A 27,044-nucleotide genomic window follows, 5' to 3' on the forward strand; every position below is an offset into this window, starting at 1 on the left:
AAAATGTTTGATAATATTAAGCAATATTATCATAAATACTAATAATATTTTAATAACTTTATTTAAGAAATAAAATTTTTTCGTTGATGGAAAAATTATGGAAATATAATTTTTATTTTCCTGGGGAAATTTCCATTTTCTTTTTCTTTTCTTTAATAATTTCACATTTATTTTACAATTTATATTACAAAGTCACAGGATGAATTATAGATACACTTCTAATTTTTCAAAAATTTAATTTAATTAATTAAAATTAATAACAATTAACTACGCAAAGTTTGGAAAAAATTTACACTGAAAAAGGCACTAATTTGGAAGAAAATGTGCAAAATAAAATTATTAATTTATTAAAAAACTTAAAAATTAAAAACAATTGTAAACGTTAATTGTGAATATTTTGATACTTAAATATTTTAATGAAAAAAATTTAAATTCGGTGATTAAAAAAATTATTCAAGGGTATAATTTATTTGCTATATCAACTATATTTTTTCACTATCTTTCTCTTTCTATTATTTTTAATATATTATTTATTATTAATTTTATTATTAATAAATTATTAATTTATTAATAATTAATAAATTTTTAATTATTTTTATTAATTATTATTATTTTTCATCAAATTGTTTGCTTAATGTATTTACAGTATTAACGTGAGTAAAGTTTACAACATTTATTATCAACGATTGAAAAAAGTGAATTTTTTACTCACAAAATATAATAATAAAATTTTACAAATTTATTACTAAATTAATTTTATTTTACAAATAAAAATTAATTTAGTTTCGAAATTTTTCTTTTTCTTCGGTTGATAATAAAAAAACAACAAAAAAAATCTCTTAAGGTAAAAATTTGAATAAAAAGTATTTTTTACTAAAATAATATTTTAAAAACTTAATTTTTATTTTACAAATAAAAATTAATTTACCTAGTTTAGAAATTTGTCTTTTTCTTTGATAATAAAAAAAGCATAAAAATTTCTTAGGTAAAAAATGAATAAAAATTTTTGTTTACTCAAAAAATATTTCACAAATTTATTACTAAATTAATTTTATTTTACAAATAAAAGTTAATTTAGTTGCGAAATTTTCCATTTTTGTTTTGATTGATAATCAAAAAACGACAAAAAAATCTCCTTAAGTAAAAATTTGAATAAAAATGTATTTTTTACTGATAAAATAATATTTTACAAACTTAATTTTTATTTTACAAATAAAAATTAATTTAGTTTAGAAATTTTTCTTTTTCTTTGGTTGATAATAAAAAAACAACAAAAAAATTTTCTAAAAATTTGAATAAAAAAGTACTTTTTAGTCATAAAATAATATTTTACAAATTTATTACTAAATTAATTTTATTTTACCAATAAAAATAAACTTAGTTTAGAAATTTTTTCCTTTTTTGGTTGATAATCAAAAAAGACAATTAAAATTTTTAAGGTAAAGATTTGAATTAAAATACTTTTTATTCTAAATCGTTGATTATATAAACGTTGTAAAATTCATCAACGTGAGAATGAATGTATCTAACTTTTAACTGCATTTATTGATATATTTGATTTAGTTAATCTTAATAGTGAACTGTTTTTTAAAAAAAATGTACTTTCAGTAAAATTTGAGTACTTATTACAAGAATTTTTATATTCTAAATGGAAAAGTTGATTTTAAACAAAATTTTCTTTTAGATTCTAAATTGCTTGTAGCTATTTTTTTTACTATTATTAATGATTTTAAGGCCACTTTCATTTACGTAAATATTAAATATGAATATATAACAAACAACAGTCTACTTGGTCCTCTTAAAACAACATTTTTGTTTTCATACGATATAAACAATCTATATTATTAACATTTCAAATAGAAAATGAATAACGAAAAATAGAAGAAACCTAATTTATATACTAAAATCATTTGAGAATTAATGACCATAAGAAAAATAAATTTTTTATAAAAGTTAGAAATTATTTTTATATAATACTTTTAACGATTAGGGACCTTCTCCATGCAGCAATGTATAAATTGCATTTCTTAACTCTATATTTGGAGAAAAACTTTTGTCATGCAGGGGCTCATTAGTCATTGGACTTGTAAACTTTCCGCATAAGAACCATTCATTTATTGCTGCTCTCTCGTATGTGTATCCATCTGTAAAATAACGCGTAGAATTTAATTCACTATTTATTTTTACTTAACGTTTCTAATTTTAAAACATTAAAAATTGATTTTAATTTAATTTAATTTAATTCACAATTTATTTTTACCCTTTCGAATTTAAAAACATGAAAAATTGATTTTAGTTTAATTTAATTTAATCTAATCCATAATTTATTTTTCCGTTTCTAATTTAAAAAATTAAAAACTTGATTTTAGTTTTAAAGAAAAATTGGAAAACAATTATGTAAAAAAAAGAGACTAAAGTCCGCAACGTTTTCAGAAACCTTTTTTTTTAAGAAAAATAATTCAACTAATTTTTTTCAAGTTTAGAGACTTCATTTCAGTTTTAGAAATTAGAAAAATATTTGAATACCTGAACATTGAACTGGTTCCTTCATTATTTCGTGTGTAATTGGACAGAAAAATTCATGTGGTATATCAGCCTCATCAATTGGTCCAACATTATTAGAATTTTCACGCTTCAGCCAGAATAATTGTTTTTTGAGATTTCCCATTGTCTGAAAACAATTTTTAAACATTAAAAGAAAACTCAATTTTCTCCAAGAGAATTTTTTACACAGAAAAAAATTTAATATCTCACCTCTTCGTCTTCTTTAATACCCAGTTTGTGTATAATTTCATCTTCTGGTATATGCAATAAATGCCTGCCAGTAATTGATGTCATGTGTATATGTTTAATAATATTTGGTAATCCTATTTCCATCAACCATTTTGATATTTCATTGACAGACCATTCAGTAACCTTGAGAGTAATAATAAAAAGTATAATCAACAAAAATAAAAAAATAAATTGGAAAAAATACTAAAAGCATAATAATTAAAAAATAAAAGACGCCAGAAGCTTCTTTGTATAAATTGAAAAAAAAAATGTAGAAATTAAAAGTTCTTCATAAACCGGGTGAAATATTAAAAGTTTTTTTATTTTTCTACATTTGATTGATTATCTACATAAATATATATTTGTGTGTCTAATTTAAAATTATGTTTCTATTAATATAATAAAAAATTATATTTTTATTAAAAAAAACTAATATTATTATGCATAAAAAATATTTTTTTATTGAAAAAAACTTAACTTTGTGTATTTTGTATGCTACAATCATGCATCTAAATTATTACATATAGCGTGGACTAGGAGTCAGTCTTAAATTATTAATAATGTGCTTGTACTTTTTAATTACCCTCTTTGTACTATTTCTCAGTCTGTTTATTAACATTGACTGAGATACTAATTGTTCTGGCAATTTCCACACTAAAAGTCTTTTATCTAAACCGCCTGAAAAAATGACTCATTGTTAGTTACAAAAACTTTCTTTTTTGATTTAATTTTATTTTTAATTTAAATTAATGAAAATTTATTAATTTTGAAAAAATATAATTCGAAAATATTATTCTTCGAAAATAAGAATTGAATTTCTAAACAATTTTTCAAAGTAATAAAATTAAATTCTTTTAAGTATAAAATTGATTTCAATTCCCGAATTATTTTCGGGAATTCCATTATCTTCAAAAGAATTTTAATTACCTACAATTTTTCGAAAACCAAATTTTTTTTTAGAATTTCTACATTAAATTATTCAAAATTGAAATAATTTTTGTTAAACAAATATTTAAAAGTTTAATATTATTCATTTTAATTGAAATTTAAAGTAGTTTCAATGATTTTTTTAAATTTAATTATTTCTAAAAATCAAAACTACTTTTTGGAATTTTCGAATAAAATTATTTTAAAATAAAATAATTTTGAAAAGAAAATAATATCATTTTTTTAATAAACATTTAAAGATTATTATAATACTTTGACGGCGATTAAAATGTTAACAAAAGAATTTAAAAACCTTTAAAAATTTAATTATTTCTTAAAATTCCTGTTATAACGCTAATTGAACATTAGAAATCTTACATTTTTTTCAAAATTTTAACTTAATTCTTTTTTGAATCAATTATTTAACTACAGAAATTTTTGTAAAATTTAATTAATCTACAAATTTTTAGTTACAATTCTTCAAAAAGTACAATATTTAAAAATAATTTTTTAAAGTGAGAAAATAAAATGCTTTGAAATGTAAAATTACATAATTTTATTGAAATTTGAGAAAATTTCCTTCTTTTCAATCTTTCAAATTTAGTTTTAGAAATTCAACTATTTTCAAAAAATTTGAATTACGATTTTAAAACCTAATTTTTTCAAAATTTCTAAATTAAAATTTTTCAAATTTCATTAATTTTTGTTTAATAAATCCCGTGTGGAAAAGTGAGGTGGGCCCACGGTGGGTCCCAGGTGGGCTTCCCAGGTTCTAGGTGGGTCCCAGCAGGGATGGCCCAGGTGGGCGATTCCTTGGCTTGTAACGGTGAATCCAGCCACAGCCCACCTAGGAAAAATCCAGCTGGGGCCCATAGATTTAGTTTTCATTCAAATTAATGAATAAATTGTTTATTAATAACAAATAAGTCGAATTATAAATAAATAACGTTATTATTTAACGATTTTTACTTTTTTTAATGAAATTGTGACCAAAAGCAAATTCATAAATAATATTAGCATATATGTAGAAATTAATATATATCCTTTCATTTATAAATTAAAAATTTATAAAAAAAATTAGAAATTTGTTAATTAAATTATTAAACGGTATATATAATCACTAAATTGCATACTTATACGAATACAATGCAGAAAAATCGGAATAAACGCAAACCTAAGAAACAAATAAAATTTAACGCACGCGGGGATTGAACCTACGACCTACGGACTACTAGACTAACGCCCTAACCACTATACTACGGAGACTAACTACTGAACACCGACGTTGTATTGTCAGTGACTTGTTGATCTGCTGTAATGATTCAATAAAGCACTTACTGACACGAATACACCGTAACAAATAAATAGTTTAATAATAATAATAACAATATTAATAATGTAATAATAAACGATAAATATTCTTAAAATAATATTTATATTATTATGAAAAAAATATATCAATACATTTTTATTAAAAATGTGTTTTTTATTGTTTACAATCATTATAAACATTAATTTGTTGGTCTAAAAAAAAAAATTTTTTTTAGTTTGGACTTAGAAATTTTACTAATTAATTATGTGGACATTACATAAAAAAAAATATTGTGAATACATTTTTGTTAAAAACACGTTTTTTCTTAATCTAAGTCATTATAAACATTAATTTTTTGTTGAAAAAAAAATTTTTAGGTTTGGACTTAGAAATTTTTGCTTATATAATTATTGATGTGGGTCCTCAAAAACTGGGAAGCCCAGGTAGGGCCCAGCTCACGCCCACTTATAATATTATTTCGTCTGACCGGAACCCACCGTGAGTGGGTCAATAGACAAACTCTAAAATGCTTCCGTAAAATGTTAACATGTTTGTCAATTGTCAATTCATGTACGAAGATGACCATAATTACATCAAAGTTTTATTATTAAATGTTAAAGAAAAACTAAACTAATTAATAATTTTAACTGTAAACGATTTTTGTTATTATATATAATAAATTTTACTAATGTTATATTGCAGTCGTTATTGTTTAAATAAATAATTGTTGTTAATTAGTAACTCCTGACACTAGCTTCCAGAAAGATGCAGTTTTTTTCTAATTTTGCAATTAACTAATTCGAACAACATGAAATAAAAATAATTTAAGGTTTTAACAATTCAAAAATTGTTTAAACAAATGATTGTTGTTATTTACTAATTTTTGACACAAAGCACCTAAAAAAATGCAGTTTCTTTTTAATTTTGCATTTAACTGATTTGAAAAGTATGAAATAACAGTATTTTATGATTTAAACAGTTCAGAAATTGTTTAAACAAATAATTGTTATTGTTTATTAACTTTTGATACAAACAATCCAGAAACTTGCAGTTTCTTTCTAATTTTACAATTACTACTACTCTGATTAACTAATTGCAAAATAAGAAAAAACTTCATTTTTCTAGATGCCATGTGTCAAGAGATAGTAAATAACAACAATTATTTGTTTAAACATTTGATAAATTGTTAAAATTAAAATCATAAAACATCCGAATGATTTACTATTTACATTAGTTAATTGCAAAATTAGGAAAAAACTGCAAGTTTCTAAGTTATGTGTATCAAAAGTTAATAAATAACAACAATAATTTGTTTAAACAATTTCTGAATTGTTAAAACCATAAATTATCTTTATTTTATGTCGTTCGTATTACTTAATTGCAAAATTAGGAAAAAAATTGCAAGTTTCTAAGTTATGTGTATCAAAAGTTAATAAATAACAACAATCATTTGTTTAAACAATTTCTGAATTGTTAAAACCATAAATTTTCTTTATTTTATGTCGTTCGTATTAGTTAATTGCAAAATTAGGAAAAAAAATTGCAAGTTTCTAAGTTATGTGTATCAAAAGTTAATAAATAACAACAATTATTTGTTTAAACAATTATTAAAATGTATTAAAAACCGTTATACCTTGATGAGTTAATTATTAAATAAATAAATTCAGCTGGAACAACTTTAAAATTTCGGTAAAACTAAATGTCTGTTAGTGTAGTACAATAAAAGTTTATAATTATTGACAATAATAAATTGTTTAAAATAATAATGATTATTATTATTATGAATTAATTGTAGAATGATTTATTGTGAATAGTTATATTTAATTTTCAGACTTTTTCTATTATAATGTTAATATTTTTATGAAAATGGGAAGCCCAGGTGGGGCCCAGCTGGCTCCCAGTTTTTAACTGGGCTAACTTGGGCAGATTTCCACACGGGATATTTGAATACTTATTTTTATTTATTTGTTCATCATTTATTTGTTACAATTATTGTAATTTTTCTAAAAGTCAATAAATTTTTTATAATTTTTGTATAAAATTATTCAAAACTTTAATCATTTTTGAAGGAAAATAATATATTAATAATTTTTTTAAATAAACATTTAAATATTAGTTGTACTCTAATGGCGATTGAAATATTAGAAATATTTCAGTTTAAAAACTTTTTAAAATATAATTATTTTTCAAAATTTTAACTGAAATTCTTCTTTAAATCAATAATTCAACGATAATTCAATTATTTAAGTACAGAAATTTTTGTAAAATTTAATTATTTTGCAAATTTTTAGTTACAATTCTTTAAAAAAAATACAATAATATTTAAAAATAAATTTTATAATAAGTGAGAAAATAAAATTCTTTGAAATATAAAATTAATTTTCATGAAATTTGCGAAAATTTTCTATTTTTTCAATATTTTAAAATTATTTTCTGGAATTTAACTATTTTTCGCAAGAATTTCATTATTCTCATGAATAATAATATTTTTTAGAATAATTCAATTATTTTCAATACAAATACAATTTTAATAAAATTTCTCGAAAGAATACAATTATTTTGAAAAATATAATTATTATATTCGATTATTTTTAAGGATTTTAATATAAATTCAATTATTTTTAAAAATTGTAAAATTCTTGGCGAGAATTCAATTATTTTTATAAATAATAAAATTTTTCTGAGAAATTCAATTATTTTCAATACAATTTTAATAAAAGTTTTTGAAAAAATATAATTTTTTTTAAATTTTATTTAAATTCCATTATTTTCAAGAGTTTTAATAAAAATTCAATTATTTTCAACAATTCTGATAAAATTCTTCAAAACTTCAATTATTTTTATAAATTGTAAAATTTTTGTCAAGAATTCAATTATTTTTGTAAATAATAAAATTCTCCTGAGAAATTCAATTATTTTCAAAGCAATTTTAATAAAATTTCTCTAACAGGTTCAATTATTTTTAAAAATTGTAATAAAATTTGTCTAAGCAATTCAATTGTTCTCAAAAGTTTTTAATAAAATTCTTTGTAAATTTCAATTATTTTTAAAAATTTCATTAATACAATAGATAATAATAATAATAATTATACAATTTTACCTGTTACAAAAAGCGTTGAGTCTTCAGAAAATGCACAAGACGTGATAAGTCCTCGATGATTTTCGAGTACGTGTAAACATACTCCAGTGTACTGAAAAAAATTGTTTTATCTTAATTTCCTTTTTCGATGTCAAGGAATATTTTTCATTTTCATATTTAAAATTTTTTGAAATACATACGACACTCCAAAGTCGAGCAGTCTTGTCAGTCGCAACACTTCCCAAAATTTCTCCTTGAATCAGAGAAAATCTCACGTCCATAACATTGCCTCCATGTCCCGCCAATTGTTTTCTCAATTTATACGAATATCCATAATCACTGGAGCCTCTCGGTTCGTCATGATTTTCATTAATAATATCGATTCTCCATAATTTCACGTATGAATCGTTTCCACCTGTTGCCAGAAGATACGACAGATTGTCACCGTTCGTATTCGTTGTAAATGTCCCTAAAACACAGGATTTAGCAAATTATCAGAAAAATATTTCTTGTTCTTTTTTTCTTAAAATCTTATTTCTTCTTCTCTTATTTAATAAATTTTGGAAAATGGTTAAAAAAGTTATTTAGTATTTTTTCTAACTATATTTGATAAATTTTAATGATCCCAAAGTTTTGAACGTTTTGAACATTCACATAAACGGAATTTATTTATTTCTTCTTCAAAATTAAATTTTTATTACAATAATTTTGCGTCACTATAAAAAAAAAATTAATTATGTAGTTTTTAAGTGTAAAATTTATGTTTATAATTTTTATGACAATTAGTAATTTCTGTAGGTATTTTTAATAACAAATATTTCTTTCATTTGAAAGTTCAAAATTTAAGAATCATAAATTTTATGAAATAGTTAGAAGAAAAGATAATATACCTGAAGCGGTGAAAATTCCTGTAGTTGGACTAATATCACATCCTTGGACACCTAAATCGTGTCCATCCTTGCAAAACATTAATAAAGCAGACGCAGGATCGTCACACTCGATATCGTAGAATGCCCAGGTTCCTTCATTGCATCCTGTTACTAAATATTTTGAGTCCGGTGTAAAAGCCACCGCAGTCACTGCTTCGGCTTGTCCTCCAAAAACTCTGTAAATTAAAAATAATTTTTCAAAAAATAGTTCAAAGTAAATAGTAATAGTAAAAACTCGAGAGATAAAATAATTTTCTCTTTCCTCTGTATTTTTTTTATTCGTAAGTTTTTAAATGCCTCCAAATAATCAAATCAAGAAAATAAAAAATTCTTCTAAAATATCATAATTTAAATTTAAAAAAAATAATTAATAGTATTAGAAAATACTCGAGAGATAGAATAATTTTTTCTTTTCTCTGCATTTTTTTATACGTAAGTTTTTAAATGCCTCCAAATAATAAAATAAAAAGAAATAAAAAATTGTGCTAAAATATTATAATTTAAATAAAAAAAATAATTAACATAAAATATTTAACATTTTTCGCAACAAATCGAAAAAATAAAAAAATTATTCACTCTCGATTTACAATTACAATGAATTTTGGATAATTGCTAATAAATCACGTTTCAAAAATTCTGAACGTTCCTCTTTGAACAAAATATTTTTTCAATATATTTTCCTAAATTACTGACTAAAATAAAAATCAATAAATTAAATATTTTGAAAAATTTTAGCTAAATTATTTTCTAACACGAATTCCAATATTTATTTTAAACAAAATTTGAAATTAAAAAAAGAAATTAAATAAATTTTGTTTCCTTTTAACATTCGGAACTTTAGGAATAACTTTAGGTCTCATTAGCGTCTATTATTAGATACTTGCAATAGCTATTGAAAGTAAAAAAAAACTTTTGCTATATAAAAGTTTTATAATATAAAAATAAAAGAATAATAATGTTTATTATGAGTGAGAGAAAGTTTAAACAAATATAAATTTAAGGAGCATATCGTATATGAAATGTGTTAGCCAAATTCTATTATACAGTCAAATTAAATTATAGACTACTGTTTCAAGTTCAAGGGTATATTAAGAATGAAGGTAGTAATGCAACATTTATTAAGTCAAGTCGTTAACTTATTTCTAAAAGTAGTGACATACACGTAATGTTAATAAAGATAAATTCATTAATTTCTCATACAGAAATATTTGATTAGAAATTAAATGTCAAATAATCAAAATATTGCAATCAATGAAAATTACTGAAATGAACAAAATTATTTATTTTGTTAATAAATTTTGGGAAATTGTCTCTTTATTTAAATTGGAAAGTATTTTACTATTTATTATAATATTGCTTGAAAGCACAATATTACTTCTAATTTTTGTTGATTAAGACTCAATAAATTATCATTTCTCAAAAATATGTTCTACAAACAGAAATTAAATTACAACCTTAATGTATTAATTAATTAATACTAATTCTTCATTTATAATTAATATTTCATAGTTAAGTAACAAACATAATTTTTCGAAATTTTCATCAACTTTTTCTATTTTTAACAAATTTGTTTAATTTTGATTTTGGCCTGAACTGTGAAATATAATATTATTGTAAATTTAATTTTATTATAAAATTCTTGGCAAGGATCACAGATTTTTTTACTTTTCTTAATTAGAGCTTTTTTAAATCAGACTAAATTTTTTTTATTGACATTTTTTTTATCTTTTTCCGTAATAGTCTGGAAATTATTTTTTAATTTTAATTAAAATTTTAATTACAACGGTACTTTTGTTTTTAAAATTCCATGAATTTTTGCTATAACCGAAGTAAATTGGACTGAAAAATTAGTAAAATTTCCTTCATAAAAGTTTTTTTATATATTTTTTATTTAAATTATAAACGGGTTTATAACCGTTATTTATTATAAAATAACAATTTAAAATTGTTATTTCCAAAATAAATTTTATATTTTCGAATTTTTATTTTCAATAAAAATTAGAAAAATCTACTTTTATTGGTAAAATTTACTCTACAAATTTTTTCCATAAAAATTGAGAATTTCAAATTTTTTTCAAAGACTTTGCAGAATTTTCAACTAAAATTATTTTAAATTCAAATTGTCCAAAAATTTCAATTTGAAACCTTTTATATTCTAATTATTTATAAAAACTATAAACGCAACTCTTCTAAAATTCATTTATTTTTGGAATTTTTGAGTAAAATTATTCGTTAAATAATTTATAAGTAATAATTTTATAATAATTGTATTTCTTTATATTTACATCAAGAATTAAAATAATTGAAATAAATTCAATAATTTTATATTAAAATTAGTGATGATATTACAATTTATCAGGCAAATTAAAAAAAAATTCAAGAAGAATTAAATATTTTTTAATTTTAATACTTTTAATATTTTCAAATGTAGCTGGACAACAAAAATTAGGAATTTTTTTCTCAATTCTAAAATTTAAATATTATTCTGAAACTTTTGATAAAATTTCCTGGCTTTTCCCTGTTTTCCCTGAGCTTGTCTAAATTTTCCTGTTAATTATTGAAATTTTTTTATTTACTTTTTACTGTAGTCTGTAATTTTTTTTAAAATTTTTAATCGAAATCTTTATTAAAACACTTTCTTTGTTTCAAAATTCCATGAATTTTACTATAACCGAAGTAAATTGCAGTAAAAAATTAGTCAAATTTACTTCAGAGACTTGGTAAAATTTCCTTTAAAAATTTACTATTAAAAATTGTTATTTCCAGAATCACTTTTACTAATTTCGATGACAATTTATTTTCTTATAAAAATTAGAAAAATTTACTTGAGAAATAGTAAAATTTACTCGAAAAATAAGAATTTTTAACAGTTAATGTTTGTAAATTTGATTTGAAAATTAGTAAAATATTCTTTGAATTTAGTAAAATTTATTCCGAAAATAGTTCAATTTGATATTAAATAACTTACTTTAATTCCTCCATTGCATCAACATCCCACAGGGTTGTTTTCTCATCATCTCCAGCAGTTGCGATCATTTTTCCATCCGGTGACCAACGACAAACTCGAATTCCCGATCCAGAACTGATAAAAGATCCTCTCGCTTGTTCTCCATTCTTTAAAAGAGCGAAATTAAATATTAAAATACAAAAATACTATTTTAAAAAGTCTTATAAAAAATAATTTCAAACAATAATAATTAAATTGTGAAGTATTTCAGATTTTGTGAAACTGGAAAAAAATTTGTACTTCAAGAATGAACCCATTTCACGAACGAAAAATTTTCGATGTCAAAACTAAAATTGATATCAATTTTAATGGTAATTTTTATTATTAAATATTAACGATTAATACTTTATTAATCAATATAATTTTTGGTTCGAAGAAAATTTTTGTTTCAAGGACTTTCCATTAATTACATTGGTAATGTAGTTTTAATTTTAAATATTCGGTTGGCATTTTTTCTAATGATATCAAATTGAGACAAAAAACGAATTGTGTTGTCTCGTAACGTTTTGATTCATTTGTCTCAATTTAACATCCGCAGAAAAACTGTGTTTGAATTGAAATCAATCTTGGATGCAATAAATGAAAATACAAAAACAAATTAGTGAACAATAAATAAATAAGTAAATAAAAAGACTTGTGCTAATTAAAATCTTGAATCACACTCAAATTAAAATCCTTACTCATTATCAAAATAGAAGATTTTTTTGTTTATAAAGAACTATTTCTCGCACTCTGCAAACAAATAGTTAAATTCGAAAGATAATTATTGCTATACCGTCACCTCAGTGTCCCAGATAATAGTGGTACCATCTAAAGAAGAGGACGCTAACATTGTTCCACAGGGACTGAATTCAAGATGATGAATCGTGTACTTGTGACCCCTTAATGGACTGAAACTCTTCTCGAGCAGTGTAATTTCTTGTTCGTCGTCCTCATTCTCATGAACAATGTCCCATATTCTCACATTTCGATCCCTAAAGTTTGTCACATTTGATTATTAATTTTAATACTATTTTTAATTATAATTAAAAAAATAATTAAATATTTGATTTATAGGTCCCTGAAGTTAGCGTCGACGCAAAGCGTCGAAAAGAGTTTTTTTTTTCGAAGTTTTTACGTTTAAAAAAACTCTCGAAATATTTTTAACTAATGTTTTTTAAAAGGTGATTTCAGTAACATTTTCGCTTCCAAAAGCCTCAAAAATAGTTTTTTTTATGCCTAGCGTCGACGCTAATTTCACGGACATTGATTTTTTTTTTTAATACTGACCCAGAGCCAGAGGCGATTAGATTATTTTTAAATACTGACACGCCATTTACTGATCCAGTATTATCGTCTATACAGCAGATCACTTTCACTTCGTTTGAACTAGTTTCCGCATGTTTTACGACTTCTGATTCCTGCGAAAATAATTGTCGAAAAAAAATTCACATGAGATTATTTTCAAGTTATTATTTGATTATTTAATCATTATTTTCAATTACTGATAATCTAGAATTTTGTAGTTTACTCACCGATTCGTCGTTTTCCGAGTACTGAACGAGACGTGCACCATGTCCAATTTCGGAATCAACTGTTAAATTCCCGGTCAAATCCCAAATTATAATGGATTTGTCATTAGATCCTGAAATAAATGTATTTCAATTAAATTCCATAATTATTCAGTTACTGCAGATCGATGTGAGAAGTAGCTACTATAATGAATAAATTATATTGGCGAAGAGTTCTGACCTTACTACTTATTTGGATAATATTTTTGACATTAGGTGATTGTTATTTTGATGATATTTGATTTCGTTTGATGATATTTGAAATTATTTGATATTATTTGACATTATTTGATACCCATTGATATTATTTGACGATATTTGAAACTGTTTGATATTATTTGACGATATTTGAAACTGTTTGATATTATTTAATGATATTTGAAATTGTTTGATATTATTTGATGATATTTGAAACTGTTTGATGATATTTGATGATTTATGTCATAACACCTAATATTTCTAGAGAAAAAAAAGCATTGCAACTAAAACTTTGTTTTAGCAAAAAATTAAAAAATGGGTAAAACAATAGATTTGAAATTACCGGTAGCTAGCAGAGTACCATCTTTTGAAAAAGCGCAACAAGCAACATATCTATTATGTCCTTTAAGCACTGAAACTATTTTACCGGTGTCCTAGAAGCATTTTATTCACATAAGTGTTTTTAGTCAAAAATTATTCGGAGAAACAAAAATTTATTAATTCTATTTGCTTATTGAGATTAATTCATTAATTTATCAATTCATCAGTGATGTTCTTTTGAAGAAAGGGAACCTAAGAAGCTAAACTTTTATGATGATTAAGGTCCCTGAAATTATCCTCGACACTGGGGGGTCAAGAACTATTTATTTTCGTGAAATCTAAATTAAGAAATTAAACAATTGTTTCAGAGCTTTTAGCTTAAACAATTGTTTCAGAACTTTTAGCTCAAAACCATTCAAAATTAGGAAATGTAATGAAAATCGTCTTTGATTCTAGATAATTAGGAAGTAGAGAGGAATTTTCAATCAGTATAGACCTATTTCTTTTCCTTGGTTCCCTCTCTTCAGAAAGCATCACGTCCTCGATTATTTTTTTCAACTGTTAGTGACTTACTGTTTCCCAAATGATCGTTGTTTTGTCAAGGCCACAACTGGCAGTGTACATTCCATTAGAGCTTAATCGTACACAAGTTAAGGCACTACTATGTTTTTCTAAAACTCTACAAAGATTTATTGAAGCCACTGAATTAGCAGTGTTGCATTTTGATTCTGCGACTCTCACCTCCCATAATTTCACACTGTGGTCATTGCCACACGTTACCAATTGATAGAGCTTCGACAGAGGCTCATTACCTAAAGTATTTTTCAAAATTATTATTATATTTTTTATTTTATTTATTTTGCTCCCTCATAGAGAAACAATTGTTTTGTCAAAACTTTTCTAATTGTGATTTTTTGACGTCCATCTAATTTGACGTCGGGAGTCCAAAAAAGCAGTAGCCTCAATATCTCAGAAAGTCAGGACCAGAAAGAAGCTAAAATTCAAAAGAAAATTGAAGCCTCTATGGGCTTCAATTTTCTTTTAAATTTTAGCTTTTTTCTGGTCACCCTAGGGAACGTGAAATTAGACTATTTTCAGCCCGTTTCTTAAAGTTCAACTTTTTTTTGTCATTTTGAATTATTGTGTTTATCTCGTAAATATTCTGTTATCTCTATGAGGAAGCAAAGTGTTGATAAAATAAACACAACGAGACAACTTGGCAGCGATTTTCCTTTCTTCATCGTACATTTATAATTAAATTGTTCCTAAGAACTCTCACCTGTTATTTCTTCTCGATTGGAGAATTCACAGCAAACTACACCTAAATCATGAGCATCGTCCACTGTTGCATAAAGATTCAATTCCCGATTACTCGTTGGACAGGAATCAATTATTTCGTTTGTGGAAAAAAGATTTAAAACTCCAAATGTACAGGATGTTATTAACCATAATGAATCTGGACTAAAACTCGATCCCTGAATGGCTCCCTCGTGCTTTTGAAAGCATCTGCGCAAAAAGAAAGTTTATATTTTCTCATTTTTTAAATAATCTCTTCTCGATTTTTTTTGAGGATAATCAAATTGAGAAAAAAATGTATCAAAAAGTTGCTTCACAACAGTTTTTCAAATTGAGACAAAAAATGTATCAATACGTTGCTTCGCAATAGTTTTGATACGTTTTTTTGTCTTAATTTGATATTTGCAGAAAAACTGTGTTATAGAGTTTTAAATTTGGAGAAAAAAATAAAGAGATGTTATTAGTGATTGTAATTAAATTAAGAAGTAGTACCGTATTAAAGTTCGCCGAACTAGATCCCAAACACAAAGTTGACCATTGTCACCGGCAGTGATTAGAACCGATGAGTCTGGTGAAAATTTACAAACTCTTACAGCTTCTCCGCCTACTTGAACCATTGTATGAATTTTGGCTCCAGTCTGGTGATTAGGGAGAAAAAAATTTATTAAAAAAATTATAAAACTTTCTTAAAACAGATTTTTAAACCTAGAGAAACTAGGCTACGCGATGTCTGCTACAAAAAATTAATTTCACAAGCAAATTGTCACAGCGAAAAAAAGAAAATGTTAGCTTACTATTATCTTCACTATGCTAACTTAAAAGTCTTGAAAGTATCAAATTGCAACAAACTGATATCAAAAATACGGATCTAATAAAAAATTGACCAAAATTTCTGTCATCATCAATTTGATCCACTTTAGTATCAATTTGATACTTTCAAGAAAACTGTGTTTTCTTTTCGCTTTGACATTTTACTAGTGACTCTATTAATATTTTTTAACAAACATCAAATAGCCCGAGTTTAATAATCTCTTTGTTAAATTTTAGAATTAAAATTCTTTCCCTAAATGCAAAAGTATAAATATTTTTTGTTGATGTTGAAATAAACTTACTCTCAAGTTCCATAATTGAGTGGTACCATCGATACTGGACGAGGCTACCATTGTAGATTGAGGACTGATTTTTACACAAGTCACCCCATACTTGTGACCCAAAAGGGGTGAAAATGGAGTCTCCACGTAACCTGTTCCACTTTTCCAATCCCATATTCGTACTTTTTTGTCTCTGAAAATTGTCATATTAAGATTAAAATTATTATTTACTGGAATTAAGTTCCATTTAATTTAATTATTCGATAGTCTTCATAATTTAATCATTAAATACTTAATAAAAAAAAAAAAAAAAAAAAAAAAAGTTTTTTTTATGTTTTATTGCACTTTTATTCATATAGAAAAAGTTTTTTGCTTTTATGTCTCTTATAGTAAATAAATAATTAAAATGTTTATCAATTTACCCGGAAGCAGTGACTAAAATATGACCACTGGCAAAATCAATGCTGTTTACATCACTGGTGTGAATCGTAAGAGTTTGCAATTTATGCACATCTCCCACTAATGCACCCATTTCTGTTTCTCATACTATATCTGTAAAATTTTTTATTGTTTTTATTATTATTTTTATTAATAAATTTCCCATATCTGCATATTAAAAATTATTAAATTTTCATTATTAATTATTAAATTATTATATATAAATGAAATTCAGGCTAAAAAAAGGGAATTTTTACAAATTAGGGAAAAAATTTTTGTGTTGTACACTCATTTCATTTTAATGATTTTTTTTTTACTTTTTCTTTTAATTACAACTTTTGTAAATCAAATTTTGTTGTTGTTGAATTTTTTCTGTTAATTATTTATATTTTTTCCATAATCCGTAAATTTTTTAAATTCTATTAATTTTATTATAGGTATTCAAAGTAAATTGAAGTAAAATATTAGTAAAACATTCTTCGGACTTGGTAAAATTTTCTTCAAAAATAGTAAAATTTACTTTTAAAAATGATTATTTCCAGAATAAATTTTACTATTTTCAAAGTCAATTTTTTTTTTCATAAAAATTAGAAACATTTACTTCAGAAGTAGTAAAATTTACTCTAAAAATAAGAATTTTTAATAGTTAATTGTTTAAGAAAAATTTGAATAATTTTTATACTAAAATTAACATTGAAAATATTGTCGATTTGGCGAATTTTGGCGAAAACAACAATTTTCTAAATTTTTAACTTAAAAAATATTCAAAACGTTAAAATTTTTTCTTAAATTGTCCAGAAAATAATTCTTTTATGAAATTCAATTATTTTGGAAAACAATTTAAATGATTATAGAATATTTTTAAAAACTTTATGATTCGAAATATTTTTTTAAAAAATCTTTTCAAAATCCAATATTATTTATAAAGAAGGTAAATTAAAATTTTGACAAAAATTTACTTTTTTTATAAATTATCAAAATTTTGGAAAAATCGTGTATTTTCAATATTTTTGATTAATTACTTCTTATTTTTAGTAAAGTTTTCTAATTTTTACAAAAAAGATTGTTTTCGAAAATAGTAAGTCATTTTGGAAATAACAATATTTTTTATAGTAAACTTTACTACTTTTTGAAGGAAATTTTACTAAATTTTTACTGCAATTTACTTCGAATATAGTAAAATTCATGGAATTTTAAAAACAAAAATAGCGTTGTAATCAATATTTTGATAAAATTTTTTTAAAAAAAATTGCTACAGAAAAAAGTAAAGAAAATATCAATAATAATAAAAAATTTAACAAAAAAATCTAATTAAAAAAGCTGTAATTTAGAGAAAAATTAGGAAAATCTTTCAAATAAAAATCTCCTCTTAAAAAAGGAAAGTGTTTTTAAACATTCAAAAAGAAATAGTTTTTTTTTTTTTTTGAAAAATCCCTCCTAAAAAAAAATTGTTCCTTTTTTAAAAAAAGAACCAATTGCTTAAAAAAATGCATCTGAAAAATTGTTTCTAAAAATTAATTTCTAAAATCTAATTTCTGAAAACTGATTTCTGGAAGTTAAATATAAGTTGAGTGGAATTTAAGTTGGAAACTTTTTATAAAAAATCTAATGCAATGGTATAAAGATGATTAGCGCGTGTATCAGTAGGTAATGACATGCCCCAAGTAATATTAGCGTTATATTTTCCATATATATATATGTATACATATACAACATCAAATAAATAATATACATACTGACGCAGCAACTTTAGTTGGCTTTGCGTTTTTTCATACCTGAATGTATGTATATCGATTTCATTCTTTACAACGTGGTTTAAAAGTTTCGTCATGACATGGCTGTTTATTTTTTTTAACACCTTCAATTATTTATAAAGTTTTTCCTTTTTGCAACACATTTATATATTTATATAAAACATTTTTATTTTCTCTAAATGCTTCATGAAATACAATAAATTTTCTTTTTTACTCAGAAGATATATTATTTGCTTCCATATGTATAATTACAGATAAAGAATTATTGTGATGGAAAAATAGTGTCATTCGGATTGGGAAAAAAAAAATTTTAATTCAGCGTGTGCAGTCTTAAATAAAATATAAGAATATTTATTATGCCCCTAGTTCTGAACGTTCATACGTGGATTCTTCTTCTATTAATTTGAATTCTGTTGAAAAATATAGTTTTTAAAAAAAATATTTTTTTTACCTTAAAAATTAATTTTTAGTTAATGAATTTTCAATTTGAATACATTTTTATTTAGGAGTAGTAATTTTGAAAAATATTAGAATCCAAAAAATATTGCGTTAATTTAAACGTTCGAAAAACTGTAAAAAAAAAAAAATTATTTTTAATCCACTTTTAAAACTTGGTAAAAACATTAGATACAAATTTTCAATTTCAATATTTTTCATTTTAGACTAGTAAGTTTTGAAAATATTATAGAAACCAAAAAAGTATTTCGCTCATTTGAACATTCCGAAATTTAAAGATTTAAACAAACAATTTGTTTTATTTTTAAAATTGTTATAAATACTTTTTTAAAATAAAAATAAATGTTATTATTTACAATAAAAATAAAATATGATCTGCAATAAATAGAAAATATTATCTATAACAAAAATAAAAATTTTTTCTGTATAATAAAAATGAAATATTATTTCCTAGACACTGAAAAAAAATTTATCTGATTCAAATATTCGATTTTCTATTAACAAAAAATAAATATTTACCTGAATCAAATAATATTTATATTTAAGTCAATTAAATTCAATTCGAACCAATAATTTCAATAATATTTCAAGCAAATATAAATTGAACCATTTAATTAATTTAAATAAAAATTATTAGACTCAAGTATAAATATTTATTTGATAATTGACAAATATTCGTTGGTTTGAATCAAATAAATTTTTTTTTCGCAGTGAAATAAATCAAATATATTATATAATATATAATTGTGTATAAAGTTATGTGAACTATATAATTGTTTCCACTTTAAGCAAGCAAACTGTCGTCTTGTGAATACGAAAAAAATAAAAACAATAAAACCACTCCTCAATTACACAACAACAAAAAAATCCTCTATTAGGTAAAATTATAAGTATAACATTAATCTGAAGGTCTTGGCAAAAAAGCTTTATATACTATAAAGACAATTTGATAATAACATATTAATAATACAATCTTAAATTAAACTCGAGCTTTATACATTTGACTTTATTGCAATAAAGTTAATATCACTTTCGCTATATTTAACTCAATTAAAATTTTTCAAACAAAAAAAGATTGTTAATTATTAATCATATTTACCATATAAATAACAACTTTCTTTTTTAATGTAATTTTCCATAAGTATAATTTTCAAAAAGTTTTTCTAAAATTCAGACAATTCAGAAAATTCAAAAAAATCAAAAAAATCAAAAATATAAAAAAAATGCAAAAAATTATTGTAAAAATATTATTAATTTATCACTATTTTTTAAATTCTTTCACAATTATTTAATAAATAATTTTTTCGATTTTCGGAAAATGTTTGAAAGATGAAAGAAATTAATATTATTAATTTAGTTAATTTTTCTGTTTTTTTTATAAAATTCTCGATTGAAAGGAAATTTTTGAAGTCACGAAAAATATAGGGTAAAAAATATATATTACCGTAGTTTGATTGAACGGTATAAATATATATTGTATATACAGTAAAAGTCTATGGTTGAATGACGTGGGCGCGAATAAGGGAAGAAAGTGACTAAAAATAGCATCGACAAACTAAAACTATAACTAATAATTGCATTTACGAAAAAAGTAAAATATTTATTTTTGACATTAACTTAATGGGAATTAAGGAAATTGTATGGTAAAAATGAAACTCGACGAATAACTAATTTAAACAATATTAATAGGGTAATAAAGGGCTTTTAATAATTTGTGTAATTATTTCCTCGTACACGCACTATTTGCACAAATAAAATTAAAAATGACTTTAATTTACGTATATTTATATAAAAATATTAATATTAGATAATATTAATAAAAATAATATTCATAGTAAAATTAACAAAAAATTGATAATTATATTGATAGCAAAATTAATAAAATTAATAGTTAAATTAATAATAACAAAATTAATAAAATTAATAGTCAAAGTAATAATAGTAATAATAATATTAATCGAAAAGTTAATAATAATAATAATAATATTATTGCTAGTAGTTAAATTAATTAATATTATTATAAAATTACAATAATTAACGTTATTAAAGAAACGTTATTAAATAACAATATTATTTTAGCAATTATATAATAAAAATGTGTAAATTAATCCGACCTTAATTTTTTTTTTATAAAAGAAAAAATACTTTTTGGGTTTTCCCTTGATTTTTTTAATACATATTTTATAAATTTGGGTTTCGATTTTTTATTTTTATGAGCAAAAAAAAATTTACTCGTTGAATAATAAACTTTTATTATAATATTTAAATCATTTTTTATATTATATTTTTTCGTATAATAATTTCCCGATAAAAATTTAATTTAATTTCTCAATATAAAATATATTAAGATTATAAAATAGAAAAAATTATCGTAACTTTTTTTTTAAAATGCACTTTTCCAACATTATTATAATATTCTTTAAAATAAATACTTCCATCATTTATTTTTTTTCAATTTATTATTTACTTTATTTTTCTGTTATTTACTTTATTCTTTATTTAGTATTACAAATGTTTGTAAAAAAAATTTTCTATTTTCAATAAAAATAAGGTGAAAGTTTAAAATTATTAAGTTTATTGATATAAATTTTATCGACTTATTTTTTTAGTTATTTAATTATTTTATTTTCATTTTGCAATTATTTTCAAAAATGAATTCTTACACTTTTTCCAATTATTTCGGATTTAATTTTTTATCATAACCTTTTTGAATGCATTTTACCGTTTTTTACATATTTTTTTTTTAAATTTACTTTTTACTTCCTTTTTATTTCATTTCAATTTCATTTACTAAGTTTAAATTATAATTAATTTGTTATTGAAAATTATCTCAAAATTAGAAAAATGATATAATAAACAGAAACGAATTTCAAATTTATTGTAGAAAATGATTTACTGTAGAATTAAAATAAATTTTACTAAAATATTTTTAAACTTTAGAATAAAATTAATTAATTTAATTAATTAATTAATTAATTATTACTAATTAACTTTAATTAAATAAAACTGTTTCTTTTTTAAATATAGGCGAAAAAAATACAAAAATGAAAATACAAATAATAATAAAAAATAGTTTTGTTGAAATCAATTTGAATGGAAAAATACGTTTTTCAATTGTCACTATTATTAAAAAAAATAAATTACTGTTTACTGTATTACATATGCAAATTTGATTTAAACTTACCCATTGGAGGCACATGTTGGTAGGCACTAAAATTAATTAATTTCTGTCAGCGTTTAAAAACTATTAATTTTCATCAATAAAGATAATTTTCAATTTAAAAAATGCACACAAATTTTCGGGAAAAATTATTTTTTTTTACTTTAAATTTTCATTGTAAAAACTTTGTTTTCAATCATAAAATTGCGCTCGGATGAAAACAAAATAGAAAATGCCCGGTCAGTGTCACCTGTCACAATGAAGTTCAAGTGAGTTTAGTGAAATTCATAAGTAAAACTGCTGAAACGCATGCCCAACATTCATTGAACAAATCAATATTGGACATGTGCAAATAACGTAAAAGTCAACATACGTCATTTACACGTGGTTCATGATTTAAATTTGAAAAAAAAAATTATTTTGCAAAAAATACAACACTTTTTTCTGACACACTTTTATATTATATTCGAATTTTACTGAATATTACTCAATTATCCACTTTCGACTAACGAAAAATGACCGATTCGCTTATTTAAATGATAATTAGTAACTGTACCAACAATACTGATTAATTTTTAGTCAAAAATGGTAAAAAAATGACTAATTCACTAATAGGTTTGTTACGTTCATTAGTGTAATTTTTAGGTTATGTTAAATGTCAAAAACCAGATTTTTTGTTTCTAAGAAAAGTTTTAGTAACTTCTTTACCAATTGGTACAAACAAAAAAATCTACTAATTTAGTTGTTTTCTAGTAATAATTAGTTATTTTTTTAATGTAACTGAAATAGAACCGATTCGTTCACGATTTTATTGTTAATTAGTAGTTTTCTACTTATTCGGTACACACCATTAATCATAGAGCATTTATCTATTTTTAAAACAATTAGTTCTTTATTTCGTATCTAAAAGTATAAAATTTAATAAAAACTTAAAAAAATTCCTCCTGTAAAACATCTTTTCGATAAACAGCAAAGTTGGAAAAAAAGAAAAAATATTTCGGTCAGAATATTTTTTTTCAAATTTCCCGCACTTAAAAATGCGATGTTACGAGCGACTACCATCTCGCTCGTTAACTTTCGATATATCGATTCACGAGTTATCGAAGCGCGAAATTATAATATTTCGTTAATAAACTTAATTATTTTTAGTATTTTCTCACGACTTTAGACAAATATTGACGAGACTAAACAAGAAAGTTTGGCTATTGTAAAATATAATACTTCACGGTTTAATAGTTTCCAAATTCTGAATATGTATTTGAAAATCAACATTTCTTAGAATTGCCATAAATCAAGTAGAATAGCGAAAGAAAATGTAATCTCTAGTTTCTTTAGAGTCATAAAACCGAGAAACCCTCGAAAGAATATAAAAAATATCTCAAGTGTCCTTTTCCATAGGACAATGCAACATGTGTTTACCATACTTGTGACCACAGAAATGGCTTTGAAAAGTCACGTACACATAGACTTTCATTATGCGACGAACCTTAATTATCAATTGTATAATATGAACGTTATGAATAATTAACAACAATATTATATTGTTGCTAATTGTGCAGTATGAATGTATTATTTGAAAATGATATTATTAGTAAACTTTATCTGATTTATTGTTGTAATATTATAGTATATATGTGTATATTAGTAACGTATTAATATAATAATAATATTATATTATGATACATTATCAAATTGGTTATCGTTATAATTGTTGTTTATATTTAAATATGATGAGTGCAGTATAAGAGATTTATTGTTACTAGATATGATGTAAATAATTAATAATTGTGTAATTAGTGTGAATGCAAAAGGATTATGTTCACTTGTTGTGATACATGTTTTCAATACATAGAGTATGTTTATACGTGTATTAGTGCAGTGCAGTGTTAGTGTGGTGATTCTAAAAACTTCATAGACTTTACAAACTCTATAACAGGGCATGCGCAAAGATTATGCCATGGACCAAGGGATAAATGCTCCCTCACGAATTCAGTTCTATTTTGGAGTTCTTTCGTAACGGACTTCAGAGTAGTCCCAAAAATAGCCTTAAGAATAACTTCGACTTGTGTAATGTTTGACTTTAATATATAATAAATGTATTGGGTTTACTCGTGAAATGAGTCGGATTAATAATTAATTGATATTAATATTAATTATTAATTGATCTTTCTTATTTTCGAGGTTTTTCCCTCCGTTTTAACGGAAATTAACTTGTTTTATTTTGAATATTTCCGCCTTCCTTTTCAAAGGATTAAACCAAGATTGAACATCGAATCAAATCGCGGATTTTACGCCTGCGCGTAAATAACGTAAATCCGCACGTAACAAATTGGGGGCTCGTCCGGGATCTTGGTGCGGAAAAATTTAAATTTTTGCAAATTTTGTGACTTTTATTCGAAATTTTATGTGAATTTGAACTTTAAAGAACAATAGTGAAAATAACAAATATTACGGGTTGTAAATCTAACAGTGTTAAAATTTTAAGGAATTTCATAAAATAAACTATAAAACAGTGTAAATATTAACATTTTTTGTGTACCATGAACATTTCGAGAAAAATTTGAGACTAATGAATTAATCAGTGATATAAATGGAAGTGAAATATTCAATCTTTTTACTTTGGACATCATGGAATTCATCTGGAGAACCAAACTACAAATTCAAATTGTTGTGGTGGATTAAATATTGTTGCTGTATTAGGACGTCGAACGAGTGTCAATTTTAATAATAAAAATAAATTTTAAAAAACTTTATTCAACTGGGAGTATCCTGTTATCCTGCTTTCCTGAGTTCTGTACTTCGAAGAGATGCTGATACCTGATTTTTCCTGAACCAATGAATTGGATTTTCAATATTTTTTTTTGAGCGGACTTCTGCAAGGTCAACCAACTACAAGAAGAATTGTTTCCAAAAGTAAGAAGAATATAGTGGAAAAGTGTGTGCGCGAAAGAATTTCAAATTTTGAAATTATGGTCATTTCGTTGTGAAGTGCGTGAAACGTAGTGTTTTGGAATAATAAAATAAAGGTATGGTTAGCGTATGATTATGAAATTATAGATTATAATTTGTCTCTTCTGAGGTTATGATTTTTACACTATTTAAAGGTATAATTAAGAAATTTTTTGGAAAGTTTTAAAATTTCCGTGTGAAACAATTAGTTTTCTTATTTTTGCTATTTAATAAATTATTTAGATGCATTTTTATTTTTGTGATAATTGAGTATTTCATAATTGACATATGTATTTTATAATAATTAATATATTATTGTTTTGTTGAGTCTAAATTAAATGTGTTGTGTTAGTTAAAAATTTGATATAGTTAGTATATAGTCAAACTAATTAGGCAATAATTATTGTTTTTATTAAATATTTAATTGTCAAATTATTTAAGATATAGAAAATTTAATATTGATATTTTTAAAATGATAAAAATGGTTTATTTTCAATTTTGAATAATTAGAATACTTATAAATTAAGAAATATTTTATATATTTTTATGTTTACATTTTTATTTAGTCAATTGTTGTATAATACGAAGTACTTTAAAATATTTTAATAATATAAAATGACACTAATTCTCATTTTTGTAACTACAATATTTTCGAATTAGTTTTTCTAAATATTTTTAATTCTGTGAATTAACATCTTTCTTATTAATTTAAATCATAGATTGTTGTATTTAAAATGTTGAATTAATTAAAATTTTTTAGTATTTTTCTTAAGTTGTCAGAATTAATTGTTTTTACGATTGTATATAATTGATTTAAGGTAAAGTCTAGAAGAGACAAATGGTGTGAATGAATTAAAAATTTTGTGAATAATATTAATGAATATATGATTGTGAATATTCCGTACATTGTGGTGAAATTAATGCAAATAATGGAATTTTATTGTAATGTAAAAATGACGTGACATGACAAAGACAGACATATTTTTGAACTGTTTTATGATATTTTTAAACAGACAATTTTAAAGGCAACAACGCAATTTCTTTTACTTCCACGGCTGTTTTCTCTATCTCTACAAGTGTCAATTTAATTTTTAAAACTTTGTCCGAAATATTCAACCCTTAATGTCACGAAAATACCTGACTAATCAATGAAAATTTGTTTAGTACATACCAATTTCCTTTTTAAAAGATAAGCACTGCTTTACATGCAAAGAACCTGATTATTGCACAAAAAAAGGGCATCTCTCTTTCTCTTGTTTTAATGCGCTTCAACGTTATTATTTTCCACTTAATGGGTGTTAGAAAGGGTGTTTTGAAACCTTGAAAGTCTGTTGTATTACATGTATATGGCAGAAAGGCAATTTATTCATATTAATACCGAGGATTTTGGTATTTCTTCATTTGAAATTTTGGGAATGGAATTTTTGCACGAGAATTCTGCCTCCTTTAGGGTTTCAGAATGAAGAAATTATCCTTGATCTTCCACCCTTGAGACACACGAACGAGGGAAAATATTCCTTACCGCGAGATCTAATAAGTCCTTCTGTTTAAGTAAAGAAAGAAAGTTTAAAGAAAGATTTTTATTCTTTTTAAACGTATTGAAATCAATAAGAAAATTTGAAAATTGTACTTTGAAGAGGGGAGAGTTGTTGACAATTTTGGTATCATTTTGGAAGATTTGAATCTTTATAATTCGGGGTGTCTGACGTGTGAGAATTTATTTACAACGGAAAATTCTAGAAATTGACGGAAATTTTAAATATAAATGCAATTTGAAAAGTTTCATTAATTTGTAAAAAAAAAAA

At 23.1% G+C, this 27,044-nt stretch overlaps 1 protein-coding gene across 5 annotated transcripts; it reads right to left on the reverse strand.

The window, feature by feature from the left end:
- Positions 1–1,428: 1,428 nt before the first annotated feature.
- On the reverse strand, positions 1,429–22,919 carry LOC122505091 (WD repeat, SAM and U-box domain-containing protein 1-like). Of its 5 annotated transcripts, none has more exons than XM_043616534.1 (19): positions 22,744–22,919; positions 22,315–22,540; positions 16,905–17,034; positions 16,504–16,675; positions 15,884–16,029; positions 15,375–15,601; positions 14,669–14,907; positions 14,118–14,208; positions 13,541–13,650; positions 13,296–13,426; positions 12,802–13,000; positions 11,988–12,133; positions 8,981–9,195; positions 8,291–8,559; positions 8,112–8,202; positions 3,356–3,450; positions 2,755–2,916; positions 2,527–2,671; positions 1,429–2,144 (listed from the first exon to the last, which is right to left on the reverse strand). In XM_043616534.1, exons 3-19 carry the CDS (start codon positions 17,012–17,014, stop codon positions 1,987–1,989), a joined length of 2,706 nt encoding a protein of 901 aa, XP_043472469.1. In that variant the 5' UTR covers positions 17,015–17,034; positions 22,315–22,540; positions 22,744–22,919; the 3' UTR covers positions 1,429–1,986. The 5 variants fall into 5 exon arrangements, with proteins under 5 accessions (XP_043472469.1, XP_043472468.1, XP_043472467.1 ...); XM_043616533.1 differs by having other exon boundaries at positions 22,729–22,919; XM_043616532.1 differs by lacking the exon at positions 22,744–22,919 and having other exon boundaries at positions 22,315–22,708.
- Positions 22,920–27,044: the final 4,125 nt, after the last annotated feature.

Source organism: Leptopilina heterotoma, unplaced genomic scaffold (assembly GCF_015476425.1).
Source record: "Leptopilina heterotoma isolate Lh14 unplaced genomic scaffold, ASM1547642v1 Lhet_340, whole genome shotgun sequence".
NCBI lineage: Eukaryota > Metazoa > Arthropoda > Insecta > Hymenoptera > Figitidae > Leptopilina > Leptopilina heterotoma.

What these genes read in the sequence shown, in the direction of transcription:
- LOC122505091 (XM_043616534.1), bottom strand. Translation starts at nt 17,014, where the DNA reads ATGGGTGCATTAGTGGGAGATGTGCATAAATTGCAAACTCTTACGATT. An exon ending in ATTTTAGTCACTGCTTCCGG is followed by an intron (nt 16,676 to 16,904) that starts GTAAATTGATAA and finishes GACAATTTTCAG; the next exon opens with AGACAAAAAAGTACGAATAT. An exon ending in CTCAACGCTTTTTGTAACAG is followed by an intron (nt 3,451 to 8,111) that starts GTAAAATTGTAT and finishes TCATTTTTTCAG; the next exon opens with GCGGTTTAGATAAAAGACTT.